General features: G+C 45.6%; 1 protein-coding gene across 2 annotated transcripts in view; it reads left to right on the forward strand.

The window, feature by feature from the left end:
- Positions 1-323: 323 nt before the first annotated feature.
- NTN4 (netrin 4) overlaps positions 324-25,889 on the forward strand; it is a 135,414-nt gene continuing 109,848 nt past the window's right edge. The window contains exons 1-2 of one of the 2 annotated variants that reach the window (XM_075551151.1): positions 324-754; positions 3,953-4,482. In XM_075551151.1, coding sequence (XP_075407266.1) covers positions 700-754; positions 3,953-4,482 — 585 coding nt within the window. In that variant the 5' untranslated portion in view covers positions 324-699. The remainder of the gene's footprint in view (positions 755-3,952; positions 4,483-25,889) is intronic. The other variant, XM_075551152.1, reaches the window with a different exon arrangement.

A 25,889-nucleotide genomic window follows, 5' to 3' on the forward strand; every position in this document is an offset into this window, starting at 1 on the left:
GTGGGCGCGGGAAGGCATCGAGGGGGTCTCGCAGGAGATGCAGAGCTTGAGCCCGGAGGGGCGCGTGCGGGACCTGGGGGCCAAGGGGACCGCCGGGCAGCAGGGCTGAGAAGGGCGAGCCGGCGGGCTGCCAGCGGCGGGGGCCACCCCTGCGGGCGCCCGGACCCCTCCCGGGGCGGCGGCGGCGCAGCGGACTGGGCGGCGCGGACTCCAGCGCCCAGGCTGTCAGGCGCGGGGCGGGGGGGGGGGCGGAGAGGGGGCGGGCGGGAGGAAGGGGTGGAGGTGCGAGAGGGAGGAGGGCTGGCACCGGAGCGCCGCGGCGTCGGTGCAATATAAAAATGCATCCCATGGAACTGCCCGCGGAGAAGCACGGGACCGCGGCGCGGCGGCCGGACGAGGTGGTCAACGCCGGCGAGGGCGCGCAGGCGGCGGCGGCGGTCGGGAAGTGAAAGGTCTCGCCAAGTTCAGCGGCTGCGGGCGTCTCGCCTCGGAGCTCGCACGGTCGCTCGCGGGTCCCCGAGGTGCCCGCGCCCCGCCAGGCTGGTGCCCGAGGGTCGCCCCCGAGCCCCGCGCGGCCCCGGCTCCCGGCTGCCGGCTGCGGGCGCCCGTTGACGGCCCCGGCGGAGGAAGGCAGCCGGATCCCCGCTTCCTCCCGAGGACGCCCGGCGCTCCATCGCAGCTCGCCCGCCCCGGCCGGCCATGGGGAGCTGCGCGCCGCTGCTGCTGCTCTGGGGCTGCTCGGCGGTGGCCGCAGGTGGGTGGTGACGCGGCGGGCCCCCACCCCGTCCTTCCCTCGCGCCCGCGCTCCCCATCCCGGGCTGCCGGGTGCAGGGGAGACCGGGTGCGGGGCGCAGAGCCGGGCTCTCGGGATGAAATGAGTAGCCATGTTCCAGCCCCTTTCCCCGAAGCTCCGCAGTTATAAAGACTCGTAGGGGGGATTTTTGTTTTGTTTTGTTTTGCGTTGCGACTCATATTCGTCTGCCCTGGGATAACCTCATCGCCTGGGTGCGCCCAGCCGGGGCACCCGGCCCATGGTTGTTTTCTAGGGTTAGGCTGATTTAAAGAAGAAAAAAAAAATACTGGCTTTCCACTTTGTCAGGGAACAAAGGACCCAGCTCGCCATCCCCCAGCACTTCATGGCCTGAGGAATGATGGGGAGGGGTGGCCCGGAGACCCTGGGCGCGCGTGGGCCGGGGCCGGCCTCTGGGTAGAGGGCTCCCCTTCGGGCCCGGCCACATGCTGACTACTGGGGAGCCAGGTAGGGCCACCTGGGGCGGAGGGAAAGCCTTCCCACTGGGGAGCGGCTGGAACGCCCGAGACCCCGCACTGTAGGGGGATCTCACCCTGGATTTGCCCGGGGCAGCTGGCCGCCCCTAGGGATCTGGTACCCTGGCCGAGGCTCCGCGGGAGGTCGGAGGCGGGTCTGCTCCTGGTCTCGGTCAGTGGATGACCAGCAGAGGCGTCGTCAGATGCCCCATCCCTCCCACTCCCGGCCGGCTTGGCTTTCTTCGCCTTGGCCTGGCGTTGGCCCGTTCTGAATTCCCGTGCCCCTCCTGTGCCCCTCCCTCGCTCTTGCGGGTCCCCTGGTTGGCACCTGCGTCTCTATGTGAGGAAGAAAGAAAGGGATTCGGCCCCCATCGCTCACTCTCATGAAGAGCCCCGCTTTGGAGATCGGCAAGTGTGAGTTAGAACAGACTGCAGTTGAAGGCTTTGTCACGCATTTCTTCCCGCGGCCTCCTCGTCGCTGCCCCGCAGAGCCGCGGACGCCACTCGCCCTGCCTAAGAGCCTGCATCTCAAAGCAGTGGGGTTCCTAGGAGCATCGTGGCTGTGCCTGGATGTCAAACTCTCTTGGGGGACCCTCAAATACTTTGCTCATGAATTATTTACCTGGCTCAAATCTTTTCCCAAGGGTATTATGACTTCAGAGGAATGTAAGAGCACATCCTAAACTCCCCCCACCCCCACCCCCTCCCCGCTGCCTCCAAGGAGCCGATAGACGCTGAGATTTGACTTGGACTATTCTTCCTACTCGGGCATCTCTGCACGTAGGCAGGGTTTTCCCACCCCCCCCCCAGCCCCAGCCCCACCCCACCCCCACCCCCACAAGCAGAAAGTGAACGTTAAAAAACCTGCCACGTTTTCAAACCAGGCTAGGGCAGAAACACGCAAGCAATCAAGAGGTTGTAAATAAATATCACAAAGCAAGTGTTTCAAGTCAAAAATACTTGTACGGGCAGTAGATGATTTTCCCCCAGATGCCTTACAGGTGAGTCATAGTGTGTTTGTGTGATCCTGGCCACCAGCAACTGTTGCCTCAGCCAATCAGAACAATGGCAAGCCGACAGGCAGCCTGCACGCTGCAATATGGCATTTACAAATCAAAAGTGCCCAAGGAAGCTCCTCGTTTTGGTCCAGAGGCTGTGTGGTTGTCAATGAGGGGATGAAAAGTGCCTGTGTGGGTTGGTCCAGGTGGTCATTTGGCTCCCTCTCACAGTACAGTGAGGGCACTTCAGAGGTGTTCCGCCCCCCCCCCCCACCTCTTCAGAAGCAGAAACATTCAATTAGCCAGAATTTGGGGGTTGACTTCCTTTTCCCTCCCCCACCTCTCCCTGTTACACCTTCCAAAAATAGATGATTTTACTTAAAGTCTTCATATCAGAAATGACGGACCTCAGTGAAAGGATTAAAATGTGTAGTCAGCATGCTAATGAAGTGAGTGATGTTTATTATTTGAAGTCCTTTGGTGTGTCCCACCTTTGTCTGGGCAGAAGAGGGAGTTTCTTTTAAGAAGGTGCTCTTAGTGGCTGCCAGACCAAACATGCTCCTGTGAAGCGAACAGGTTACTACTGTGTAACTGTCATAGGGAGACGCACTCCAGAGGCAGAGAGCATGTAAAAGAAGCTCTTCTGCCATCTGGCAGTTGTTGTTTGGTGCCATGTGAGCCCATGCACAACAGAAGCAAACACTGCACGGTCCTGGGCCAGCCTCACAACCGCCCCTATGCCTGCGCCCATGGATGTCAGTGTCGATCCATCGTTCAACTGTCTGCTTTTGTTCTTTTTCTGTCCCCTTCCCACAGCTATATTTACTTAATATTAGAAATGGATCTTATACAGTTGAGCGGCCGTGGTCTCTTGTTGTATTCCCTTAAATGCCATCTATTGTATATCTATTAAACATCTCAGTTTCCACCCTCCCCACCCCCCAGGGATTTTATCACTTCACAGGCCTAAAAACCTAAAGAAAAGAGAGTTGTACAAACCCTCCTACGTGCATTCTCCTCCCACACCAACCTACTGGATGATGCTAAGGACTCAAATTATATTTGAGAGACTAAATTAGGTGATTTTCTCAACACTAGTTTTTTTTTGGGGGGTGTTAGCTAAGTCAGGACTTCAAAGACAAATAATTACATTGTGAATACAGGAAGTGTTTATGAAATGGTACTAAAAACGTTTCAGGCCAATAGATGATTCTGTTGAAGGTCTTCCTGATCCAAGTGGTTATGAAGCCAATAATCCAGGTCTTGAGGTTTCCATCCTCCAGTAATTTCATTTTGTCTTAAGTCAATTCGACTTTTGGACATAAACTCAAACGCAAACAAACACACACGCTTGTACACACAAATGCAACATACGTCTAGAATGCCGTCCGTGCTCTAAGTTAGCGGCATTTCCCTTTTATTGAAAGTCTTAAGTGCTAAGGCCTAGGATCCCTGGCGGTGTAGAGGTTACGCCTTGGGCTGCGATCTGCATGGTCCAGACTTTCTACTCCCATACACAGTAACAGGCTCGGAAACCCAAGGAGGTCACTGAGTCAGCAGTGACTCAATGGCAGTGACTGAGTGAGAGGCGCTTAGCACCCCAATGACTTGACCACCGTGGCTGTAAAAGATGAGTTGAGGGATTTTTCCAGAGGGTTTCAAGTAACCATGTACTTTCCTTTCCTTAGGACTCAGTGGAGTAGTGGGCGCCAGTTCCCGATGTGAAAAAGCCTGTCACCCTCGGATGGGAAATCTGGCTTTAGGCCGAAAACTCTGGGCAGACACCACCTGTGGCCAGAACGCCACTCAACTCTACTGCTTCTACAGCGAGAATGCCGACCTGACCTGTCGGCAGCCCCAGTGTGACAAATGCAACGCTGCCCATCCTCACCTGGCTCACCTGCCAGCTGCCATGGCAGACTCGTCCTTCAGGTTCCCCCGCACGTGGTGGCAGTCTGCAGAGGGTGTACATCGAGAAAGGATCCAGCTGGACCTAGAAGCTGAATTCTACTTCACTCACCTCATTATGGTGTTTAAGTCCTCCCGGCCAGCAGCCATGGTCCTGGACCGGTCCCAGGACTTTGGGAAAACATGGAAGCCTTACAAGTACTTTGCTGCCAACTGCTCGGCTACGTTTGGGCTGGAAGATGACACTGTCAAGAAGGGCGCTCTGTGCACGTCTAGATACTCCAGCCCTTTCCCATGCACTGGAGGAGAGGTAAGGGCGCCCGCCGAGCTCCCCACTGCAAGGGAGCTAGAAAAATGTTACCAGCCCACTTTTTTTTTTTTAAAGCATGAAGGTCTACCTGTAGCAACACGAATGAAATTATAATTTTTCATGAGCTTTATTTGTCATAAATTATTTCTCACGGTGAGACATGGGTGCATAGTCATTTCCAAGCTGGTTGCCCACTGGGCTGGGCTTAGGGCAGAACTCTCCGTTTCTAATGGTTTGTTTTAAGAAAGGACAAACGCTGAAGACTGTGCCTCCGCCTTCGAGTTTAAAAAGGGCTACTGATTTCTGCAGTCTGGGAGACAACTCAGGACCGTTCAGTGCTTCTGAAGGGCAAGTATTACGGAACCAGCCCGGTTTGGCATCCTGTGCTGGTATCTGCCTGATACTGTTAACATAAATAGGAAGTAAATAAAAACAAAGCCGAGGGAGGGGGAACATCTGGCAGACGAGGACTTTTGTATGAGCACGGAGTTGTATTGCTAAGGTTCCAAGAGTGCGCGCCAAACCAATAAAGGTGGTTTCTAATAAGCCAGAAAGGTTCTTTCTGGACTCAGACATGTCATTTTCAACTTAGGGACAGGTCTATCCCTAAGGCTTTCTGCTCCTGGTAACAGTTCCGGTCTGAAAACTCACAGGGCCGGTCATTCCCTGTCCTAGAAGGTCACTATGAGTCCGCATTGACTCGATGGCAGTGAGTTTAGTGTTTGGTTTACAAGGGGCAGAAGGAGCCCACGTGGTGTAGTGTGTGGCAACGGCTTGGACCGACCAGGCACTCCTCTTGGGACAGAGAAGGTTTTCTGCTCTAGTAAAGATTTATAGCCTCAAAATCCCACAGGAGCAGGTCTATTACAATCTACAGGGTTTCCATGAGTCAGCATTCACTTGACGGCAGTGAGTTTTCTGGAAGGGGGAAATAAGTTTTGTTTTTTTTAATAACTAACACAGATCTATCTAGAAAGCATCCCCACCTCCAATTCTATGAGACTATCCAGAGAAAATGAGACAGAAAGACCTGATCCAGATAATCTAATTATGTCAGCATGTAAACCAAGCAACATTCCCTAAACCAAATTTACTTCCATTGAGTCAATTCTGACTCACATTGACCCGATAGGACGTAGGTTGAACTGCCGCTGTGGCTTTTTGGAGACTGTAACTCTTTACAGGTGTGAGAAGCCTCATCTTTCTCCCTCAGACTAGCTGGTGGTTTTGAACTGCTGACTTTGTGGTTAGCAGCCTAAAGCATATCCCACCTTGCCACCAAGGCCCTGCTTCCATAAAAGATCAGGGAGCAAATATAATCTCACTTCTTCTGGTACATGTCATGAGCACACAGACTAGACAAGGAGTTCTCAAGTGTGGGCAACTTTGCCCCCTCAGGGGACACGTTTTTCCTCTTCAATTTCTGGAGGATTTTTGCTTGGTAGAGGGGTGTTATTGGCATTTAGTGGATGGAGGTGAGGAATGCTGAACAGCCTACAATGCACAAGATGGTCCCCGCCCAAGCAAAGAATGATCTGACTTAAAGAATGAATAATTCAAGGTTCAGACTAGGTGTTCGATATACAACCAATGTACTACAATGGCTACAGAGTTCGAGAAGCTGGTATTTTAGCAATCGTTTGCATTTCTATGGACAGACTTCCCAGTTGGCTGAGGTTAAGCAGTATTTTTTGAGCCCCCAGTGTGTCCGGCCCAGTGCCCCAGGCTTCTTTTGTGACAAGCAAACATCTGATGACTAGGTCCCCTATAGCCTGCTAACTGTAACTCTGCCTCTGGGCTGCGGGGAGGACGCTGGCCAGCAGCGGGATAAAGTGGTTTGCGAATGCCTTTCCCCAATCAGGCTGGACAAGCAAGGGCCTTTGCCGTCCCCCCTGCTTTGTTTTCTAGTGCTCATGTTGAAGAAACCACCGGGAATAGGGTCGCCACAGCCAGAACCAAGGCCACTTGGATTGCTCTCCATTCTTCTTCCTGGTCCCTGACGTTAGTTTAGTAACAGAAGCTCGTTTGTACCTTGTCGTGATGGACATGAACATTTTTTTCCAGGACAGAAAAGAGACCAATGAGTGATCCACACTGCTTTCTTATGTGGAAAACAAGTGAAGGGCTTGAATTCTCAGATTGCTTTGGAATTGGTCCACAAGCCTTCTTGTCAGGTATCTGCATCTCTCTGCTGCTGGGCCATGGTCTCTGTGAGACAGCAAACAATACAATTGTAAGAACCAATGGGCAGGCATGCCCTGTTAGCAACTCTCACATTCCATTTGCTGCTTCTTGTCGTGAGGTTCCGTTGAGTTGATTTCAACTCATAGCAATAGACCTGCCCAGTAGCAGTTTCCTTTCTTTCTTTAATTTGGTGGCATGCTTATTAAATCTCAGATTTAAAGGAGACAGGTCATAGAATTCTAACACTGGAAGATTGGAGTGTAAGGAGGACGTATTTCATTTCCCATCTTATGACACCTTACACCAGTCTGCATTTTGTCACTGTCACTTTTTAAATTTTTATTAGATTTCGGTGAAAGTTTACAAAGCAAACTGGTTTTTCTCTTTAATGGTTCATATACACATTTTGTTTCATGACTTCGATTGTAATCCCCACAATGGATCACTTGTCCCCACTTGCTCCTTGTGTCTATCATTTCCATTTGCTCTTCTTTCCTGCCTCCTGAGTGTGATGCTGCCCCTTTTGTGGCACAGGAGCCCGGTGGTGTAGTGGTTATGCATTGGGCTACGATCTGCAAGGTCTGGAGTTTGAAACCACCCGCTGCTCTGTGGATGAAAGATGGATTTTTCTACTCTTATAAAGCGTTACAGTGTCAGAAACACACAGGGGCGATTTAACACCCCCGCTTTTTTAACCCTTTCTTATAGGGTAAAAGTTACTCAGTCCTATAGGGTCTCCATGAGTCAACGACAGTGAATGAGAAGTTCCTTCTAAATAATAATCCCCAAAACCCATTGATTGCTCATTTTGTGATATAGACTTGGGCCATTCTACATAAAAGACTTCTTATGACATCCCTGGGCATTATCCACCTACTCAAACACAGGGACAAAACTCCACTGGTGTCACATCAATTCTGACTCCTAGCTACCCGTAGGTAGCATCTGTTCCTGGTGCTGTACATTTGCACGGATGCTGTGGAGTGGCTTGTGGGTTCCAGCCACTGACCTTTCCGTTAGCAGCTAAGCCCAGACTTCCATTGTTTCTGGTGTTCACTTCAAAACATTTCTTTGGGATTTTAGGGTCATAGAGTGCTGGAGTTTCTGGAATTCGTGTCTCAGGAATTGCAAACCTCTATCTTCAGACCTCTATCTTGGGACTGGCAACGTTTCCTCCTGGTGTACACCGGGCTGTTAAGAACTGGAAGCAGCACCTAATAACCACAACATCATCTCCAGAGTTTAAGGCACTAGTGAGTGATCTGAAACTCCAAAAACCAAACTCACGGTTATTAAGTCGAGACCAACTTGTAGCAAGCCTACAGGACAGGGTAGAATTGCCCCTGTGAGTTTCCCAAACATTAACTGTGGACAGGAGTAGAAAGCCCTGTCTTTATCCCTCAGAGCAGGAAGTGGTTTGGAACTGACAGCCTTGCCGATGCAGACCAACACGTAACACCGACAGCACCAGGGGTCCTTAGATAATAGTAATTCGCACCATCACGGGCCTCCTACTGCTCTGAAAGAGGACTTAAAAAACCTAGACCTCTATATTCATTTCAAATGATGCTTTCAAAATCAAGTCACTGTTACTTTTATATTCCTTTTTTTTTTCATTTGAACTTGAGGCAACAAGCAAGTGGCACCTCATGAGTAGTGAAGTGACGAGGTGTAATGGGCCTGGAATGGGTTGGAAGGGGGAAGATGGCAGAAAGAAGAGCGCTCTCTGTGGAGCAGAAAGGTGGCGAGAAGGGAGCGAGCGTGTGTGTTGGGTCTGAGTCTGTTCCTTTATCTGTACCTCTGTCTCTCACTGACACAGAACCCTGTGCTGCTATTGCTCATGTTCACCATGTCTAGCACTTTAGTAGGAGCCCCTCACTTACAAATCAAGATTATTTGAGTGATTTTCATTGCTTCTCTTATGAAAGAGGTGGATCAGATGAAGAGTACTCTAATCATTCCTTGTCTTACATAAGTAGCTAACAAACTGTTTGGGGTAAGTTGCTTCAGTGGCTCATAACAGAAACACCCTCATACTAGATCAAAGAAAAAGAAGATTTTATTGAAAGGATCTAGGGACGTCTCTGAGATAAAATTTCATACAATTCAGGTAGACCCACCGAAACTGGAAGATCATTGAGCATCCTCTTTCTTGGTGTCTGCTTCCCATGGCCGCCCGTCCCTGTTTCCCTCTGAATCTCCACACTCTGTCCTTCTTGGCTTCCTTGCAAGGCGCTTGGCTTCTGTGATGTGGTTTTGGCTCTCCCTGGTACAGATGGCTAGCCCTGACTCCACCTGACTTTCCAGTCCAAGCTTCCATGATGTGTTACTCAACTGGAATTCTCAAGAGAATGTAACTGAATGACTCAGCCTAGTCCTAAATCCTCCCTGGCTGGCAGTTCCAAAGGATCGCGGATGGGTGTTCTGTTATGTGTCAAGATCAGAGGTTGAAGCCACGTAAAGTGATTGATCCAACAACAGATACTAATCCCGTGACAAAAAGTAAAACTAAGTCACAGACCTTCTGTATCTAAGCCTAATATGTATTCTACAAAACCATGATTGTCCTCCCCACCATTACTGCGGCCTCCCCACCCCCAACTACAACCAGAGGGATCTATTCCTATCTCCCTTGCTCACTCTCATTTGTTATTCATTGGCATATAAGATGAAGGCAGAGAAAGCATGTGCCAAACAGTTTTCTCCTAAGCAGCAAAGTCCTTTGAGAGGTTAATTGTGGTTGTGAATAAAAAGTCCCATGGCCAAATTAGATCGGGAAACATCGGGCTTAAGGAAGTTAAACATTTACAAACACAGAAATGTTTCCATGATCACTCTGCAGCCCCAGTGGGAGCTACAGGATGGGGCATTCCCAAATGTGTTTGCTCATGGGACCCTCTTGGTGCAGAACTCTGTTGCTACTGTGGTTAGATGCTCTGGACTCATTTCTGAGCCGTAGCGACCCTCTGTACAACAGGACTATCAGCGCCTGCTCCGCCACCATCCATCCGCACAGTTGTTCTTATGTTTGAGCCCATTGTTGCAGCCACTGTGTCAGCCCGTCCTAATGAGGGCCTTCCACTTTGGCGCTGCCTCTCCACTTTACCAAGCGTGGTCTCCTTCTTCCCGAGGCTGGTCTCCCCTGACAACAGTGTGCGCTGCCGCTGCTTCCCCAGCTTGTTGAAACATCTCAGTGGATAGTCCATCAGTCCCCGCCACCTCGTGTTGGGCTAACGCTTTCAGTGCAGCTTGAACTTTTTTCCTTTAGCACAATTGGTTCGTGCTCCGGTGCTACCTCTTGAAATGGCTGAATGTCAACTAGTTCTTTTTCACAAAGAGACTGTGCGTTCTTTCTACCTTCTTTTGATGTTTCCTGCATCATTCAATATTTTCCCCATAGAAGTGTTTGATGTTGCAACTTGAGGCTTGGATTTTTTTTCTTCAGTTCTTTTAGTTTAAGATATGCTGAGTGTGTTCTGCTTTTTTTGCTTTTGTTTGGTTAACTCTAAGTCTTTGCACATTTCATTATGGTATTTTGCGTTGTCTTCTCAAGCTGCCCTCTGAAATTTTCTGTTCAGCTCTGTGACTTCATCATTTCTTCCATTTCCCTTCGCTGTGTTCTGATCAAGAGCAAATTTCAGGGTCTCTTCTGACATTGACTTTGATCTTTTCTTTCTTTCCTCTATTTTTAATGACCGTTTGCTTACTTCAGGTATAATATTTTTAATGTATTCCCATAGCTCATCAGGTCTTCAGTAATTAATCCTTAATGCATAAAATCTGTTCTTCAGATGGCCTCAAAATTCAGATAGGATATCCTCAATGCTGTATTTGACTTTTGTGGACTTGTTTTTAATTCTTCAGCTTCAACCTGAATTTACATATAAGCAATTGGTGGTCTATCATGCAATCTCCAACTTCATTTCTATCACCATGACCATATTTTCCAACTACTGTTTCTTCCTTCCATTAAAGCTAATAAGGAAGAAATTGAAGAATTTTACCAACATCTTCAGTCTGAAACAGATCAAACATGCAGTCAAGGTGCATTGATAATTATTGGTAATTGGAATGCAGAACTCTAATTCTGCCAGGACTCAAGAGATCCACAGAACATAACTTTGGAAATGTGGGAGAGGTGGTATTCAGTGTTCCTGAAAGTCTAGTGAAAGGCATAGGCCAGCCTGGTGGTTGGCACAGTTTGCCATCGTCTCTCTGTTAATCTGGGGCACAGTCTCCTACTTAGTTAAGGCAATAGATAATAATAACTTGATGCCCAAGGTTAGTTAGGCTTTTTCATGAGCCACTCAGACCCCCTCGAGGGTAGAGATGCCTAAGGGGCTTACAGAAACTACTGGGAGATTTACGTCCTACTCAGCTAGATCTCATGGCACTGGAATTTTGCCCATTGCTATTTTAGAAGCATCATCTAACATTCCCAGGAACCCCAAACCAACTCTAAAATGATGCATTTATCAACTCTTTAGAAATGAGCATCACTTGCTGCCTGTTCAATTAACTCACTATTAACAGAATTCTATTCAAAACTGGAAAGCTAACAACTGAACCAGACAGATCTCCCCCCCTCCCAGGACATTGTGAATATGTAAATTCAAAGGAAGGGTTGTAGAGGGGAGAGGCAGAATGCGGAGAGGCCCAGAAAAGAGGGAGTTGCTAGGCCTTGCATGAAGCAATTCACAAGGGCCCTTGAAGAGGGTAGGGTTGTGTTGACTTCATTTACATCTATGTCCCCCACATTTAACACAACTCTTGGATCATGGTAAACAATGAATCTTTAAGTGGAAAGAACTTGGTGAGACAGAAAGGATAGGGTGAGAGTACACCTTAGCATAACACAAAAGTGTGAATGAGTTAGACTGAGGTAAGGGATATGATTCAGAAACTGGATTGGAGAAGCTAAGTTAGTTGAAATACAAGTTATCGTATAAGGAAGGGAACTTCATAAAGGACCTGAAATAATTAATCCATTTAGTCACCGAATGATTTTTGAATTATTATATGGCAAATCCTGTTCTTGGGACTGTGTATATCGTCGTGAGTCAAACGCCTAAATTCCCTGTCCTCATGAAACTTAGATGGGAGCGGAGGGAATTGGACCACAAGCAATTAAATAAAATCTCCATTATGTCAGAGGGTAACGAGGGCTAAGGAGAAAGAGAAACAGAGCAGCGGAGTAGAGAGTGCTGGAAAGGCAGAGTTGGGCATTTTTAAAGGAGAAGAAAAGACTTGTGTTTGAGGGAATTGACTTTCAAGTTTTCGCGAATGAACAGCATCTATAATTCAGAGCCCCGTTTATTTCAAACTGTAGATGCGAGGAAATGAAACTGTGCCCACTGTTACTATGATAAACACTGGTAAACACTCCTTTTGTTAGTGTTTCTTAGAATAAGAACAGTGAACATGAACCCAAGTGTCCTCTGTGGAAAAGAACGTGACCAACAAGTAATTTGAAGCTTACAAAGGGGTTCAAAAGCTTGCCTGAAACCAGCAAGCTACAGCCTGCATTTCCGGGCTTCCAGGATGCTGCTGCTCCATTGTCCTGTCTGTACTGAAACGCCCTCCTGCCCACTGAGGTCTTGTATGGAGTTATCAAAGCCGTATATGTTGCTTTCCTCAAAACCCTTACAATCGACTGTGTACAAGAGTAAACGTGATAATTTATTAACGGACTTCTTAAATACTATGAGATCATGTATGATTAACTCCCCAAATATATTGTGAGAACATAATACGACTTTCAAGAGCTGAGTCTTTACATGTCTCTTTAAACCATTGAAAGGATTAGGCCATAATGTCTTGTGATAAAGCAAGAATGGCAAAAGTGTGCAGGAAATGATGGATTATTTAATCAGGTTTCCCCGGGTATTGGTATTTCTAGTATGAATTGATATTTAGGACTATTTTCAACTTAAAAGATGCATAGGAATACTTTCTAAGCACCAATCTGTTGTTGAACTGCTTGTGTTCTTCATTTGGTGAAATCTGCTTATACCTTCTTCAGCAGTGGCATTGTGGGGTAGGAGTTGGGTGGCCAACAGCAAGGTCAGCAGTTCAACTCCACTAGCCACTCTGAGGGAGAAAGATGAGGCTGTCTGTTCCTATAAAGGTTTAGTCTCGGAAACCCCAAGTAGGGTCACTATGGGTCAGGCCTGACTCATAGAGGTGGCAAAGGGTTGGCCACCCCTAAACTAAGAGGTGGCAGGTAAGTGCTACTGAAAGCTTCTCAAGTGCACCGCATCCTGAATTCTTACATGAACCCTGATAGGTGGTTAGTAACAGTTTACAACAAAGAAACTTGAGTCAAAATAACCTGTTGTTAAGTGTCATCAAGTTGGTTCCGACTCATAGTGACCTTAAGTACAACAGAACAAAACACCTCCCGGTCCTGCACCATCCACACGATTGTTCTTGTGTTGGATCCCTGTGTTGTCGATGCATCTTGTTGAAGCTATTCCTTTTTTCACTGCCCCTCTACTTTACCAAGCACAATGTCCTTCGCCAGGGACTGGTCTCTCCTGAGAACATGTCCAAAGAATGTGAGATGAAGTCTCACTGTGCTCGCTTCTAAGGAGCATACTGGATGTACTTCTTCCAAGACAGATCTGTTTGTTCTTTTGGCAGTCCATGGTTCTTCCCATATTCTTCACCAGAACTCCTTTTGATCATCAATTCTTTTGTGATCTTCTTTAGTCCATGTCCGACTTTGACATGCATATGAGGTGACTGCCAATACCATGGCTTGGGTCAGACCCACCTTCGTCCTCAAGGTAACGTGCTTGCTTTTCTTGTGCAGTAGATTTACCCAAGGCAATGTGCCCTTCGATCTCATGACTGCTACTTGGATCCACAATCAATGCTCTTGGAAGCAGCAAAGTAACTGGTTCAGGGTCAAATAAGTAAAGAGCGAATGAGTGCCAGAGCTGGGATTATGACCTTGCCTGGAAATAATCAATCTGATTAGACTTTACTATCACTCTGAAGTTTCAGTACACCCAGACCCAATTGCTCTGGTAATTAGTAGATATTGCTTTCAATATATAGAGTAACTGACCATTTATAATATGATAGCATGAACATGGTATAATACTCTCGTATTATTATATTAGAACACTGATCTCCATTGGGTCTGATGTTAACTTCAGAGATAAGTGCCCCACTTTTTAAAAATCATTTTATTAGGGGCTCATACAACTCTTTATTTTTAAAATTGTTTTATTAGGGGCTCATACAACACTTAACACAATCCAGACATACATCAATTGTGTAAAGCACTTTTGTACATTCATTGCCCTCATCATTCTCAAAACATTTGCTCTCCACTTAAGCCCCTGGCATCAGGTCCTCATTTTTCCCCTGCCTCCCCACTCCCCCCTCCCTCATGAACCCTTGATAATTTATAAATTATTATTTTGTCATACCTTGCACTGTCCGACGTCTCCCTTCACCCACTTTTCTGTTGTCTGTCCACTTTTCTGTTGAAGTCACATGTAGATCCTTGTAATCGGTTTCCCATTTCTAACCCACCCTCCCACTGCCCTCCCAGTATTGCCACTTACACCACTGATCCTGAAGGGATCATCCACCATGGATTCCCCATGTTTCCAGTTGCTATCTGTACCAATGTACATCCTCTGGTCTAGCCAGACTTGCAAGGTAGAATTGGGATCATGATAGGGGGAGGGGGGAAAGAAGCATTTAGGAACTAGAGGAAAGTTGTATTTTTCATCATTGCTACATCACACCCTGACTGGCTCATCTCCTCCCCGAAACCCTTCTGTAAGGGGATATCTAGTGGCCTACAAATGGGCTTTGGGTCTCCACTCCACACTTCCCCCCTTATTCACTATGGTAACTTTTTTGTTCTGATGATGCCTGATACCTGATCCCTCTGACACCATGTGATCACACAGGCTGGTGTGCTTCTTCCATGTGGCCTTTGTTGCTTCTGAGCTAGATGGCTGCTTGTTTACCTTCACGCCTTTAAGACCCCAGATGCTATATCTTTTGATAGCCAGGCACCATCAGTTTTCTTCACCACATTTACTTATGCACCCACTTTGTCTTCAGCGATCGTATCATGGAGGAGAGCACACAATGATATGATTTTTTGTTCTTTGATGTCTGATAACTGATCCCTTCGGCACTTCGTGATCACACAGACCAGTGTGCTTCTTCCATGTGGGCTTTGTTGATTCTGAGCTAGATGACCGCTTGTTTACCTTCAAGCCTTTAAGACCCCAGATGCTATATCTTTTGATAGCGGGGCACCATCAGCTGTCTTCACCACATTTGCTTATTCACCCGCTTTGTCTTCAGTGGTTGTATCAGGAAGGTGAGCATCATAGAATACCAATTTGATAGAAGAAAATATTTTTGCATTGAGGGAGTACTTGAGTGGAGGCCCAATGTCCTTCTGCTACCTTAATACTAAACCTATAATTATGTGCACATAGATCTATTTCCCCATCCTCATATATAAATATATTTGCATATGTACACATCTTTATCTAGACCTCTATAAATGCCCTTTTCCTCCCAGCTCTTTCCTCTATTTCCTTTGACTTTCCTCCTGTCCGACTATCATGCTCAGTCCCCACCAGGGTTTCAGCAATTCCTCTTGGTTACATTACCCTTGATCATGTCATACCAGGCCTCCCACACCCTCCTCACCACCGATTTGGATCACTTGTTGTTCCCTTGTCCCTGGGTTTGTTAACACCACTATCTTTTCCCCACCTCCCCCTCTCCCGTGTCCCCCTGTAATTGTCAGTCCCGTTGTTTTCTCCTCCAGATTGTTCATCCAGCCTATCTTATTTAGACAGACGTGTGGGGATAACATGCACAAAAACAAGACAGAGCAAAACCAAGCAACAATATACATCAAAACAGCAACAACAAACCAATGACAAAAACCAAAACAAAACACATCAAGAAAAAAAAGTTTTTAGTTAGTTCAAGGATTGTGTGTTGGCCTTTAGGAGTGTTTTCCAGTTCAGTCTGTTGGGGCACCACGCCCTGGCCCCAAAGTTCAGCATTCCCTGGGGACACTGTTGCCCCATTCCCTTGCTGTTCTGTTGCACCCCCTTAATGTTTTGCCTCAGTGTGGTGGGATCAGATCGAGTGCAATTCCCACACTGTGTCTCCGGTGTTGTCCCCTGTGGGGCTATGGGTAAGTGAGGGGCATCATGTCTCATAGTGGGGCCGGCCATGTGGGCCTCTCTGTGGGCTGGCTGCTCTAATTGGGAACATTGTCCTCAAGGCCTAGTGGGCCAGGATATGCTCCACTCTCTCCTACTCCCCCTTCTTCTGGACCTGTGTGCTCTGATCAGATTTGTCCCTCTCCTGGAGCTGCAGATTCAATGCCATCCTTTGAAATAAATTCTTTTGGGGGGAGGGACAGGTGTCCACTTAGTAGTTGGGATTGGGGCACCCCCTGATCATACTGAGGTATTTTTTTTCCATTTCTAGTTTGTTGAATATGTTTTTTTTTTTTTTTGCCATGAAAGACTGTTCGGTCATTTCAAATGTCTTTTCTGTATCCATTGAGATGATCATGCGATTCTTTTTTTTCCATTTTATTAATGCAGAACACTGCACTAATCAACTTTATTTTGGATGAACCACTCTGCATTTCTCGGCTAAGTCTCACTAAATCTCATGGTGTATAATAATTTTAAAATGCTATTGGAAATATTACTTCTAGTATTTTGTTAAAGATTGAAAAAAAATCTATTGATACAAGGCCTATTGGGTGGTGTTTTCCTGCTGTGCGGTGTTAAAAGCAAAGAAGGAGAGAATGCAAGGGAAGAGGCAGGAAGACGGAATGCTACTACTATCAGGCCTGGTGCTGGACAAGGGTGGGGAGTGGTAAGCTGTGAAAACAGTGAGACGTGGTTGGATTCTGGATCTGGTTTAAACATGAAGTTAACAGGGTTTGCCGACAGGTTGGATGTTGGGTGTGAGAGGAGGAAGGGTTAATGATGACTCCAAACCTTTCAACCTGAGGACTTGGGAGAATGGCATCGCCACATAGTGAGAAAGAGAAGATTCAACGAGAGACAGATTTGGAGAGGTTGCTAGGAGTTTGGAGCCCTGGTGGTGGAGTGGGTTACACACTGGGCTGCTCACCACAAAGTCAGCAGTTCAAAACCACCATGTGCTCTTCTGGAGAAAGACAAAGCTTTCTATTCATATAAACAGTTACCAACTTGGAACCCACAGAGGCTGTTCTACCCAGTCCAATAGGATCACTGTGTGACAGAATTGACTCAATGGCAGTGGGTGAACTAGGAGTTCATTCTAGATCCAGGCTTTGAACCAGTTCCAGAGCAACCTCTTGCTGAGCATCTACCTCTGCCCCACCTCAGATGTACTGAATCAGAATCTGCAGTATGCATATATGCATACTTTGGCGTAGGGGAATCTATAAGAATCACCTGAGGATCTTGTGAACACATAGAGTTAGATTCAGTATATCTGGGGTGGAAATGCACCTTCTCAGAAGGGAATAGAACTGGAATGGACTGGTTTAAACCCCGTGCCCCTTTTCTGGATGTATTAAGTATGGCTTGCCTATTAGACATCGACGTGGAGACACTGGTAGGCAGTCAGATCGATCAGTGGAAAGTTCAAAGGAGAGGTCTGATTAAGTATATAAATTTGGGCATCATCAGTGTAGAGATGATATTTAAAGCTATGAAACGGGATGAGATCATCAAGTGAGTGGGTGTGGAGAAAAAAAAACAGGAAGAGAACAACTGAGCCCAAGGGAGAGAATCAGACAGACTCCATGGATGCCGCCATTATTGAAAACATGTTTGTCTAACTCCCCAAGTATCAACCAGTCTCGCTAATGTTGCTTCCAGTTGTTGTGGAATTAAACAACAACACAACATTGACTGGCCACAGTTGGAATGACATGTGCAGAGTCTGATTTCAGATTTTCATAAGATAAGCCAGGACAAACAGTCAGCATAGTTAGGTAATGAACTATTATGGTCAAAGGAGAGGAAAAGGTATTGGAAGAGCAATCAATATTTTAAAATAACATTTGGAAAGGGACATTTTCATTGTAGGGACCTTTCAACTTTATGGTTTGGCTTAAAGTTTCCTCTTGACTTGTCACTTTTTTTCATTTTCTTATCTCCCAAAATTTCAGCTCCAGGAGCTATTTATTATTATTCATATTAAAGAATAGCCCTGGGACATCACAGTACTGGAGATAAGAATTGAAACATCTTTTCTGTTCAGTGTGCTATGAAATTCTGATTTTCAGATTGGCATTTCGAGCATCTCCCTAGGACATCGTGAGTGAGAATGCACTCAGTGGCCATGGGATTTTTGGATTTAGGTCACAGGAAGTACAGCATTAATACCATGGAAGTCAAAGTTATTTGTATTTTAATTTACATGAAAAATTTTAAAATGCCTTATTCATGTTTTGGTGAACTTTATTCTTTTAAAGAGAAAGCCAACATTAGAGATTACAGGAGCTGCTGGGCACTTTGCATACCTCTCATTTTATCTCTTAAAGAAGCAAAACCAGAGCTTTCTTTCTAACTCTTTTACTTTCAGATTTCTTCCTGCCATTGCTGGGGGAGGCCTCAGCTAGGTTTGCTCTTGGCTCCTCTCAACTTCATGATCACAGTCTCTAAAAGAGACTATGCATATATGCAAGAGTGACCTAGGGATCTTGTGAACCTGCAGATTCTGATTCAGTATATCTGAGGGTGGGGTGGAGGCAGATGCTCACCTCTATTGGGCACATACCTGATTCTTCTGTGAGCTCCGTAAAGTAGTCCAGACCACATTAAAAAATTTTTTTCATTAATCATTTTATTGGGGGCTCTTACAAGTCTTATAACAATCCATCATTCACTACTATTAAGCATACTTGTACATATGTTGCCATCAACATTTCCAAAACGATTTCTTTCTACTTGAACCCTAGGTATTGGCTCCTCCAGATCACATTTTACCAAGCATTGCCTTAGCATTTAGTGTGCTATTGGACCCATTAAATAGATATTTATTAAATCAAGAAAGCTTGGGACATTTTATTGTTTCACTATAGATCACAATTTTTATGGCTATAAATCATTTAAAGCATTTGGATGGCCGAGCACTGGTCTGTAGATACACCAAGAGAATCCTGTTGGGAGCTGATTTTCTAAGTGTCCGCGGCATACAAGGTCACGTGTGCTGCATCTCTTCGAAAGCCTGAAGCCACAGGCTCTTTTCTCCTAATCTCCTAATGTCTGGCATGAGGGTTCCAGTTTAGATGAAAGCAGGAAACTATCACTGCCTCTTGGAAGACAGTGCAAGTGTGTGTAGGTTAACTTGGAGATTTGGTGGACTATACTCTTGGACCGCAGACCAGCTTTGTTGTCATTGCGTGGGAAGTACAGCTCACGCTTCTCTTTCTTCAGGGAGCCCTGCCGGCTCCTGTTCACCGTGCTCTGCTGAAGACAGGCCGGAGCTTTGTGACTCTGGACTGCAAACCAGCACACCTTGGGACACTGCCTTTGGACAAGCAGGGGCAGCTATTCGGATCACTTTGATAAAATGCCAAACATGTGGCTCTCCAGCCCTAAGGAGTGCTCTCTTAAATTGTTAAATTCTACTCACCTGCCTCGCTAGGGCTGGGAGACAAACTAACTTGGGAGAGAATTAAACAAAATATATGGGAAAATTACTATTTTAAAAGATGTATAAATGGTATAAATTTGACCCAGACTTCACTGGGACATATACTTGCCTTCAAAGAATTCACTCTGATGGAGACCCAGGCAAAGCTTGCCATGGAGTCAAGCTCCACTCAAAGCGACCCTTTCGAGCAGAGAAGAGCCCCAAGGCTCTCATCTGCGTCTTACTGCGGTGGCTTGTGTGTGGTGGGATGTTGGAGGCTGTTTCATAGATATTTCAAATACCAGCAGGGTCACCAGTGGTGGACAGGTTCCAGCAGAGCTTCCAGACTGCCTAGAAAGGAGGACTTTTGAAAAAGAAAAACATAGATTGGCCAGTGAAAATGTTCTGAATAGCAGGGAAACTTGTCTGACAGTAGCTGGAAGATCGGCCCCTCCCGTTGGAAGGTGCTCAAAATAAAACTGGACAAGAGGAAGAGAGCTGCCTCGCCCAAGGTGAGTCAGCCTTCGTGGTGGGGGTGGACTCACATGTGCCAGACCTCCACTGGCTAATGGCGCCCACCTGGAAATGAGCAGAAGCAGCTGAAAATGTACACTCAGAACCAGAATGCGGAATGCACAAGGATGAGGTAAGGAAAATTAGAGTTTGTCAACAAGATGGAACGTTTGAAGATCAATTTCTCAAACGTCAGTGAGCTGAAATAGACTGATGGTCGCCATATTGAATAGGACAGCTGGTCTACGGTACCAGGGATGACAAGTTAAAGAGGGGGAGTATTGCATTCGTTGTCAGACCGACGTCAAGATCTCTCCTGAAGTACAATAGTCCGTGGCAGGATAGTATCCACACACCCACCAAACAGACCAGTTAGTACAAACATTACAACTTATGCACCAGGAGTTCCACACAAACTTGAAGACACGGAAGATTTCTGACCAATTTCTGCAGTCTGAAATTGATTAAACATCTAATGACAATGCATTCATAATTACTGGTGATTGGAATGCAAACATTGGAAACAAAGATGTTTCCCTCAATAACAAACTTACTGCCATCTAGTTTGATTTCGATTTGTAGCAACCGAATGTAGGGGTTCCTACATGCTACATAAAGATTCTAAGTCTTTGTAGGAGCAGACAACCTTCTTCTGCAGAAGTGGTGGGTTAGACCCCCGTCCTACAGTACCCTTTAGTAGCTGGAAAATAAACTCTTGGTCATAGAAATAATGCTAGAGGTTGGTTGCACTAATGACCTATTCATGGCAAATACATATTTTCAACAACATAGATAGTGATGATTCACGTGCCCCGTACAGGATGGAAAGCATAGGAATCAAATTGGCTACATCTGTGAAAAGAGATGATGCAGAAGCTTAATATCATCAACATCAGAGCAAGGACAGGGACCAATTTCAGAACAGACAATTAACTGCTCGGATAAAAACAAGTCATGAGAGCCCAGGTATAACCACAAGCATATTCTACCTGAATTTAGAGGCCATCTCAAAAATACATATGTCATAAGAAACTCTGAAATTTGCTCTTGTATTTAGAGTCTGTAATGTGAATGAAAGAGATGGAGTAAACAAGTTGAACAGAAGATTTCAGAGGGCAGGTTGAGAAGGCAAAGCACTGATATGTTAAAGAAGGTGCAAAGATCTTGAGTTAGAAACACAAAGGGGAAGAAAATTTCTCAAGCTAAAAGAAGTCAAGAAAAAAAAAATCCAAGGGGTAAGCATTAATGTTGAAGAATTCTACAGGTAAAGCATTGAATGACCCAGAAAGCAAAGCATCAAAAGATGGTAGGTATACCCAGAATCATTGTGCCAAAGAGAATTGGTAGATATTCAACCATTCCAGAAGGTTACAAAGGATAACAAAAGATAGTAACATGATAACAAAAAATAGTAACATGATAACAAGATAGTAACATATGATAACAAAAGATAGTAGAGAAAAAAGTTCAAGCTGCACTAGAGACACTGGCAATAAAGAAAAAAAAATCCCTAACAAAAAACACCACACCCTAGGAATTAATTGGCAGAACACCACGTGAGATGTTTCAACAACTGGAAGCAAGGTTGGAAGTGCTCATTCATTTATGGCAAGAAATTTTCAAGACAGCTACTTGGTCAACTGATTAGAAGAAACATGTATTTATGCCCATTCCAAAGCAAGAATGCTCAAATCTGATAGAATGCTCAAATTGTCCAATACTATATTAGCATCACTCATGAGTCACATTGTACTGAAGATAATTTAAAAACAGTTGCAAACAATGCATCAACACGGAACTGTCAGGAATTCAAGACAGATTAAAAAGAGGAAAGGAAGGAGATATCATTGCTGATGTCAGATGGATCTTGGCTAAAAGCAGAGAAAACCCAAAAGATGTTTATCTGTTTTATTGACCAGGTGAAGACATTTGATGATATCGTTAATAATAGACTATAGATAACATTGTGAAGAATGGGAATCCTTAAATGCTTTAAGTGTTGCTCATGTGAAACCTGTCCACAGAGTGGATTTCCCTGAGTCGTCCTGGTCAGAGGGCAGGTGTGTGGGAGCGAAAGTCTCAATTTAGCTCTAAACACCTGGAAGTCATTTGCACAGAATAAGGAGATTTTATGTGGTTTAAAATTAGAAGAGGTATGTGTCAAGGTTATAGATTTCCACCAGACTTATTCAATCAGTGTGCAGAGCAAATAATCTGAGACTAGACTCTATGAGAAAGAGTGCGGCATCAGGATTGGAGGAAGGCTTCTTAACAACTGCGGACACAGCCTTGCTTGCTGAAAGCCAAGAGGTAAAGCACATACTGATGAATCAAAGCCTGCTGCCTTCAATATTGGTTACATCTCAACATAAAGAAACACAAATACTCACACCCGGACCAAGAAGCAACGTCATGCTAAATGGAGAAGAGGCGGACCCTGCCAAAGATCTCATTGGACTTGACTTCACCGTCAGTGCTGATGGAAGCAGCAGTCGAGCAACCAACATACTTCACTGACCACATCTGCTGCAGAAGACTTTAAAGGCGTTAAGAAGCCAAGGTGTTCCTCTGACAACTAATATACACTTGGTATTTTCATTCACTTGACATACATGCGAAAGCTGGACGATGAATATGGAAAACCAAAGAAGAGTTGATAGCTCTGAATTATGGTGTTGGTGAAGGATATCGACCGTTTCCTGTTCCTTGGCCGACATCATGCTCCGTAAAGTAGAGGCGCGTTTGGCACGGCAGCTGCAACCGTGGGATCAGGCATCGGAACAAGTGGGAGGATTGCACAGGTGTTTGTTCTGTTAGGCAGAGCATCTCCATGGGTCGGAAATGACTCGATGGTACTTAACAACAACAACAGCATGGCCTCCAGCAGAATGAACAAGTCTGTGTTGAGAGTACAGCCAGAACGCTGCTTAGAAATGAGTGCGGGGAGAGTTCATCGCAGTCACTTTGGGGATTTTATCAAGAGGGACCACTCTCTGGAGAAGTAATATAGAGGCTCATGCTTAGTAATAAAGAGACTCAGTGGAAAAGAGGAAGGCCCTCAGTGAGGTGGGTTGACATTGTGGCTGCCACATGGGATGTGGATAGATGACACGGACACTTCATAATGTCACTAGACGAGATGGGTGGCTGCAACAATGGTTCCATCGTAGCGGCAGTGGTGAGGATGGTGCAGGACCAGCAATTGTTTTGTTCTGCGGACATAAAGTCACTACGAGTCCCAACGAACTAGATGAGCCCACAATCATTACGGAAGCAGACTACCCTAGCTTTCTCCTGAAGCTGATGGGGACAACTGGTTTTAAATTCCAGCCTCTGAAAGGAAGAATAATGCTTGAAAAGTGGAGATGGTATTCCCAGAGGGAAGGGAAGGCTGTGGACAAAGGTGACTGTCTATTGACAGGCCACAATTAGCCAGGTGGAGGGTATGGTGTGGTGAGGTTTAAGGGAGGAGAGAGGATTGTGAAAATATACAACTGGGCATGGAGGCTCTGATCAGATTGTACCTGGTCTAGTGTGTCAAACATTTTGGTGGATAGTGGAGGTCTATGAACAGGTTTTTTGGGAAGAGACGATATAAACAGAAAATTCAAGGAACTACGTGAAAGATACTTGAGTGAAATTTATGGAATCAAATTACTAGTTATAAATATAAATTCCTTGATGAAAAACACAGCTCTCCTCTAGTCCCTAAATGCTTCCCCCCACTCCATTCCGCACCATCAAGATCCAAATTCTCCCTTGCAAGTCTGGCTAGACCAGAGGATGTGCACTGGTACAGATAGGAACTGGAAACACGGAATCCAGGGTGGATGATACCTTCAGGACCAGTGGTGTGAGTGGCGATACTGGGAGCGTAGAGAGAGGGTAGGTTGGAAAGGGGGAACCGATTACAAGGATCTACATGCGACCTCCTCCCTGGGGGACAGACAACAGAAAAGTGGGTGAAGGGAGATGTCGAACAGGGCAAGATATGACCAAATAATAAATTATAAATTATCAAGGGTTCATGAAGGAGGGAGGAGTGGGGAGAGGGGAGGAAAATGAGGACCTGATGCCAGGGGCTTAAGTGGAGAGCAAATGTTTTGAGAATGATAAGGGCAATGAATGTACAGATGTGCTTTACACAATTGATGTATGCATGGATTGCGATAAGAGTTATATGAGCCCCTAATAAAATGATTATTTATATACATATAAATTCCACTTTTCAAAACTGAGCCATGGTACCACCAGAAAAGAGTGACTTATCATCGGCTCATGCGAAAGAGATGCGAGGGTTTTAGTGGATTGTAATCTCTATGGGAGTCAACAACATTTCATGACTGCCACAAATGCTTAGTGCATTAATAGTCCAAAGTGTCCCGAACAAAGGGGAGAATAGTCCTTCTGTCGTCCTCACGAGGGACAGCACAGCCAGAAAATGATATTCAGGTCAAGATAATTCTATTCAGAAACGCTGAGCAGAATTGGCGAAATCAATGAGAAACCTCGTTATATAATGAACAATTAACTTGGGATATTTAGCCAACGAGAGAGGATTTATGGATGTTCAGGAATGGCTAGCATTCTTCAGATGTTTGAAGAGGGATTAAGTGAACTCTGACGCTTTTCCGAAGGCAAGAGTCCGATAACCAAAGAAAGACTTTCTAAACAACTCGAGGTGTCCAAAGCAAAAGCAGGTTCCCCTGAGTTTCACGACCCATGGAAAGCTTTAGCAGACCCTGCGTGATCTGCAGCGAGAGCTGTTACAAAAGAGGATTCATGTACAGATTCAGAGGATCTTCTAATGTCTTATATCCAATTTTCAATGTATGAATTATGCCACTGATTGTGGACTAGAGCTACCCCTGGGAGCTGAGTAAATGGTTTAAGAAAATCATTTACATCAAAATTGACTCTGGGTCTAGCACCAGGACTTGTGCTTGGCTCAGCTTCATTGACTCACATTAGTCTTTCTGCTGGTTAGGCAGGAGGAGCCTTGAAGTTCGGTGTTACATTGTTTCTTTAAAGAGAGATTTCGTTTTTTTGGTGGCTAAAAGATGAGGTCCTTCTTCTTGACCACTGCACATAAAGAAGTCACTTCTTGATTGCCAGAGAAAGGAGTGCTGGGGAGAAACAAACTGAGTCCCTAGTCTCTGTGTCTGTTTTGTTTTTGTAAAGAAATAAGTTAGGGCATGGAAGCTGATGGATGGTGACTACACTGCATCAAGTTACTAGATGTGGTAGTCGAGGATAGGATTTGCAGTACTGCTTCTAAACTACCCCCAGATTCTGGAGGGCTTACTTTTCAGATGGTCCTCCATGTCCATTGCTCCCACTCTGGTTCACGCTCCCCTGATTTACACCCAAACCTCGAAAGTAACCTGACTCCCTCTCTTTTTATTTTGAGTATCCTTAAACATTCTTCATTTGTATAACTGACTCATTGTTAAGACATAAAAAGATGTCCATGTGGATTTTATTCATGACTAAATTCCACAGAATATTAATTCTATTAGTGACACAGGCTTTGGGCTAGTTCATATAGTCTTTCAGCAAATTTTGGAGGTCCACTAGGGCTCTAGCAGTCTCCAGGCTCTGGGGATGCACTAATAAACGAGAGAGTTGTTAAAATGCATTCTAAAGCCCAGGCAGTGACTTACAAATGCATTTTGAGAACACAAACCACTTGTAAGTTAGGGACTTCCTGCGCTAACTTTGGTCAACAGTCAGTGTTCCCAAGGGCCTCGAGGATCTACATTTTTGCTTCGTGCTTTCAGACAGACGTTTATTCAAGGATGACATCAGTCTTGGTCAGATAACAGTCGATCCAGTGAATAAGAGAATTGCGCTCTTTGTATTGAAGCAGTAGCCCACTTGTCGCCCGAAAATAGGAAATGGACAGGCCAAGAGTTGGGTTTAGCGAAAAGTGAATAAATCAGAGGTTCGAAGGACAAAGCACGTCTCTTCACTCCAAATTTAGCCCCATATTTCTTTTGTGCCTTTACAAATTCTTGTTAAACTATACTATGAATGTCAAGTACAAGATAAGGAACTGAGTT

The sequence above is a fragment of the Tenrec ecaudatus genome, chromosome 6 (genome assembly GCF_050624435.1).
Source record: "Tenrec ecaudatus isolate mTenEca1 chromosome 6, mTenEca1.hap1, whole genome shotgun sequence".
NCBI lineage: Eukaryota > Metazoa > Chordata > Mammalia > Afrosoricida > Tenrecidae > Tenrec > Tenrec ecaudatus.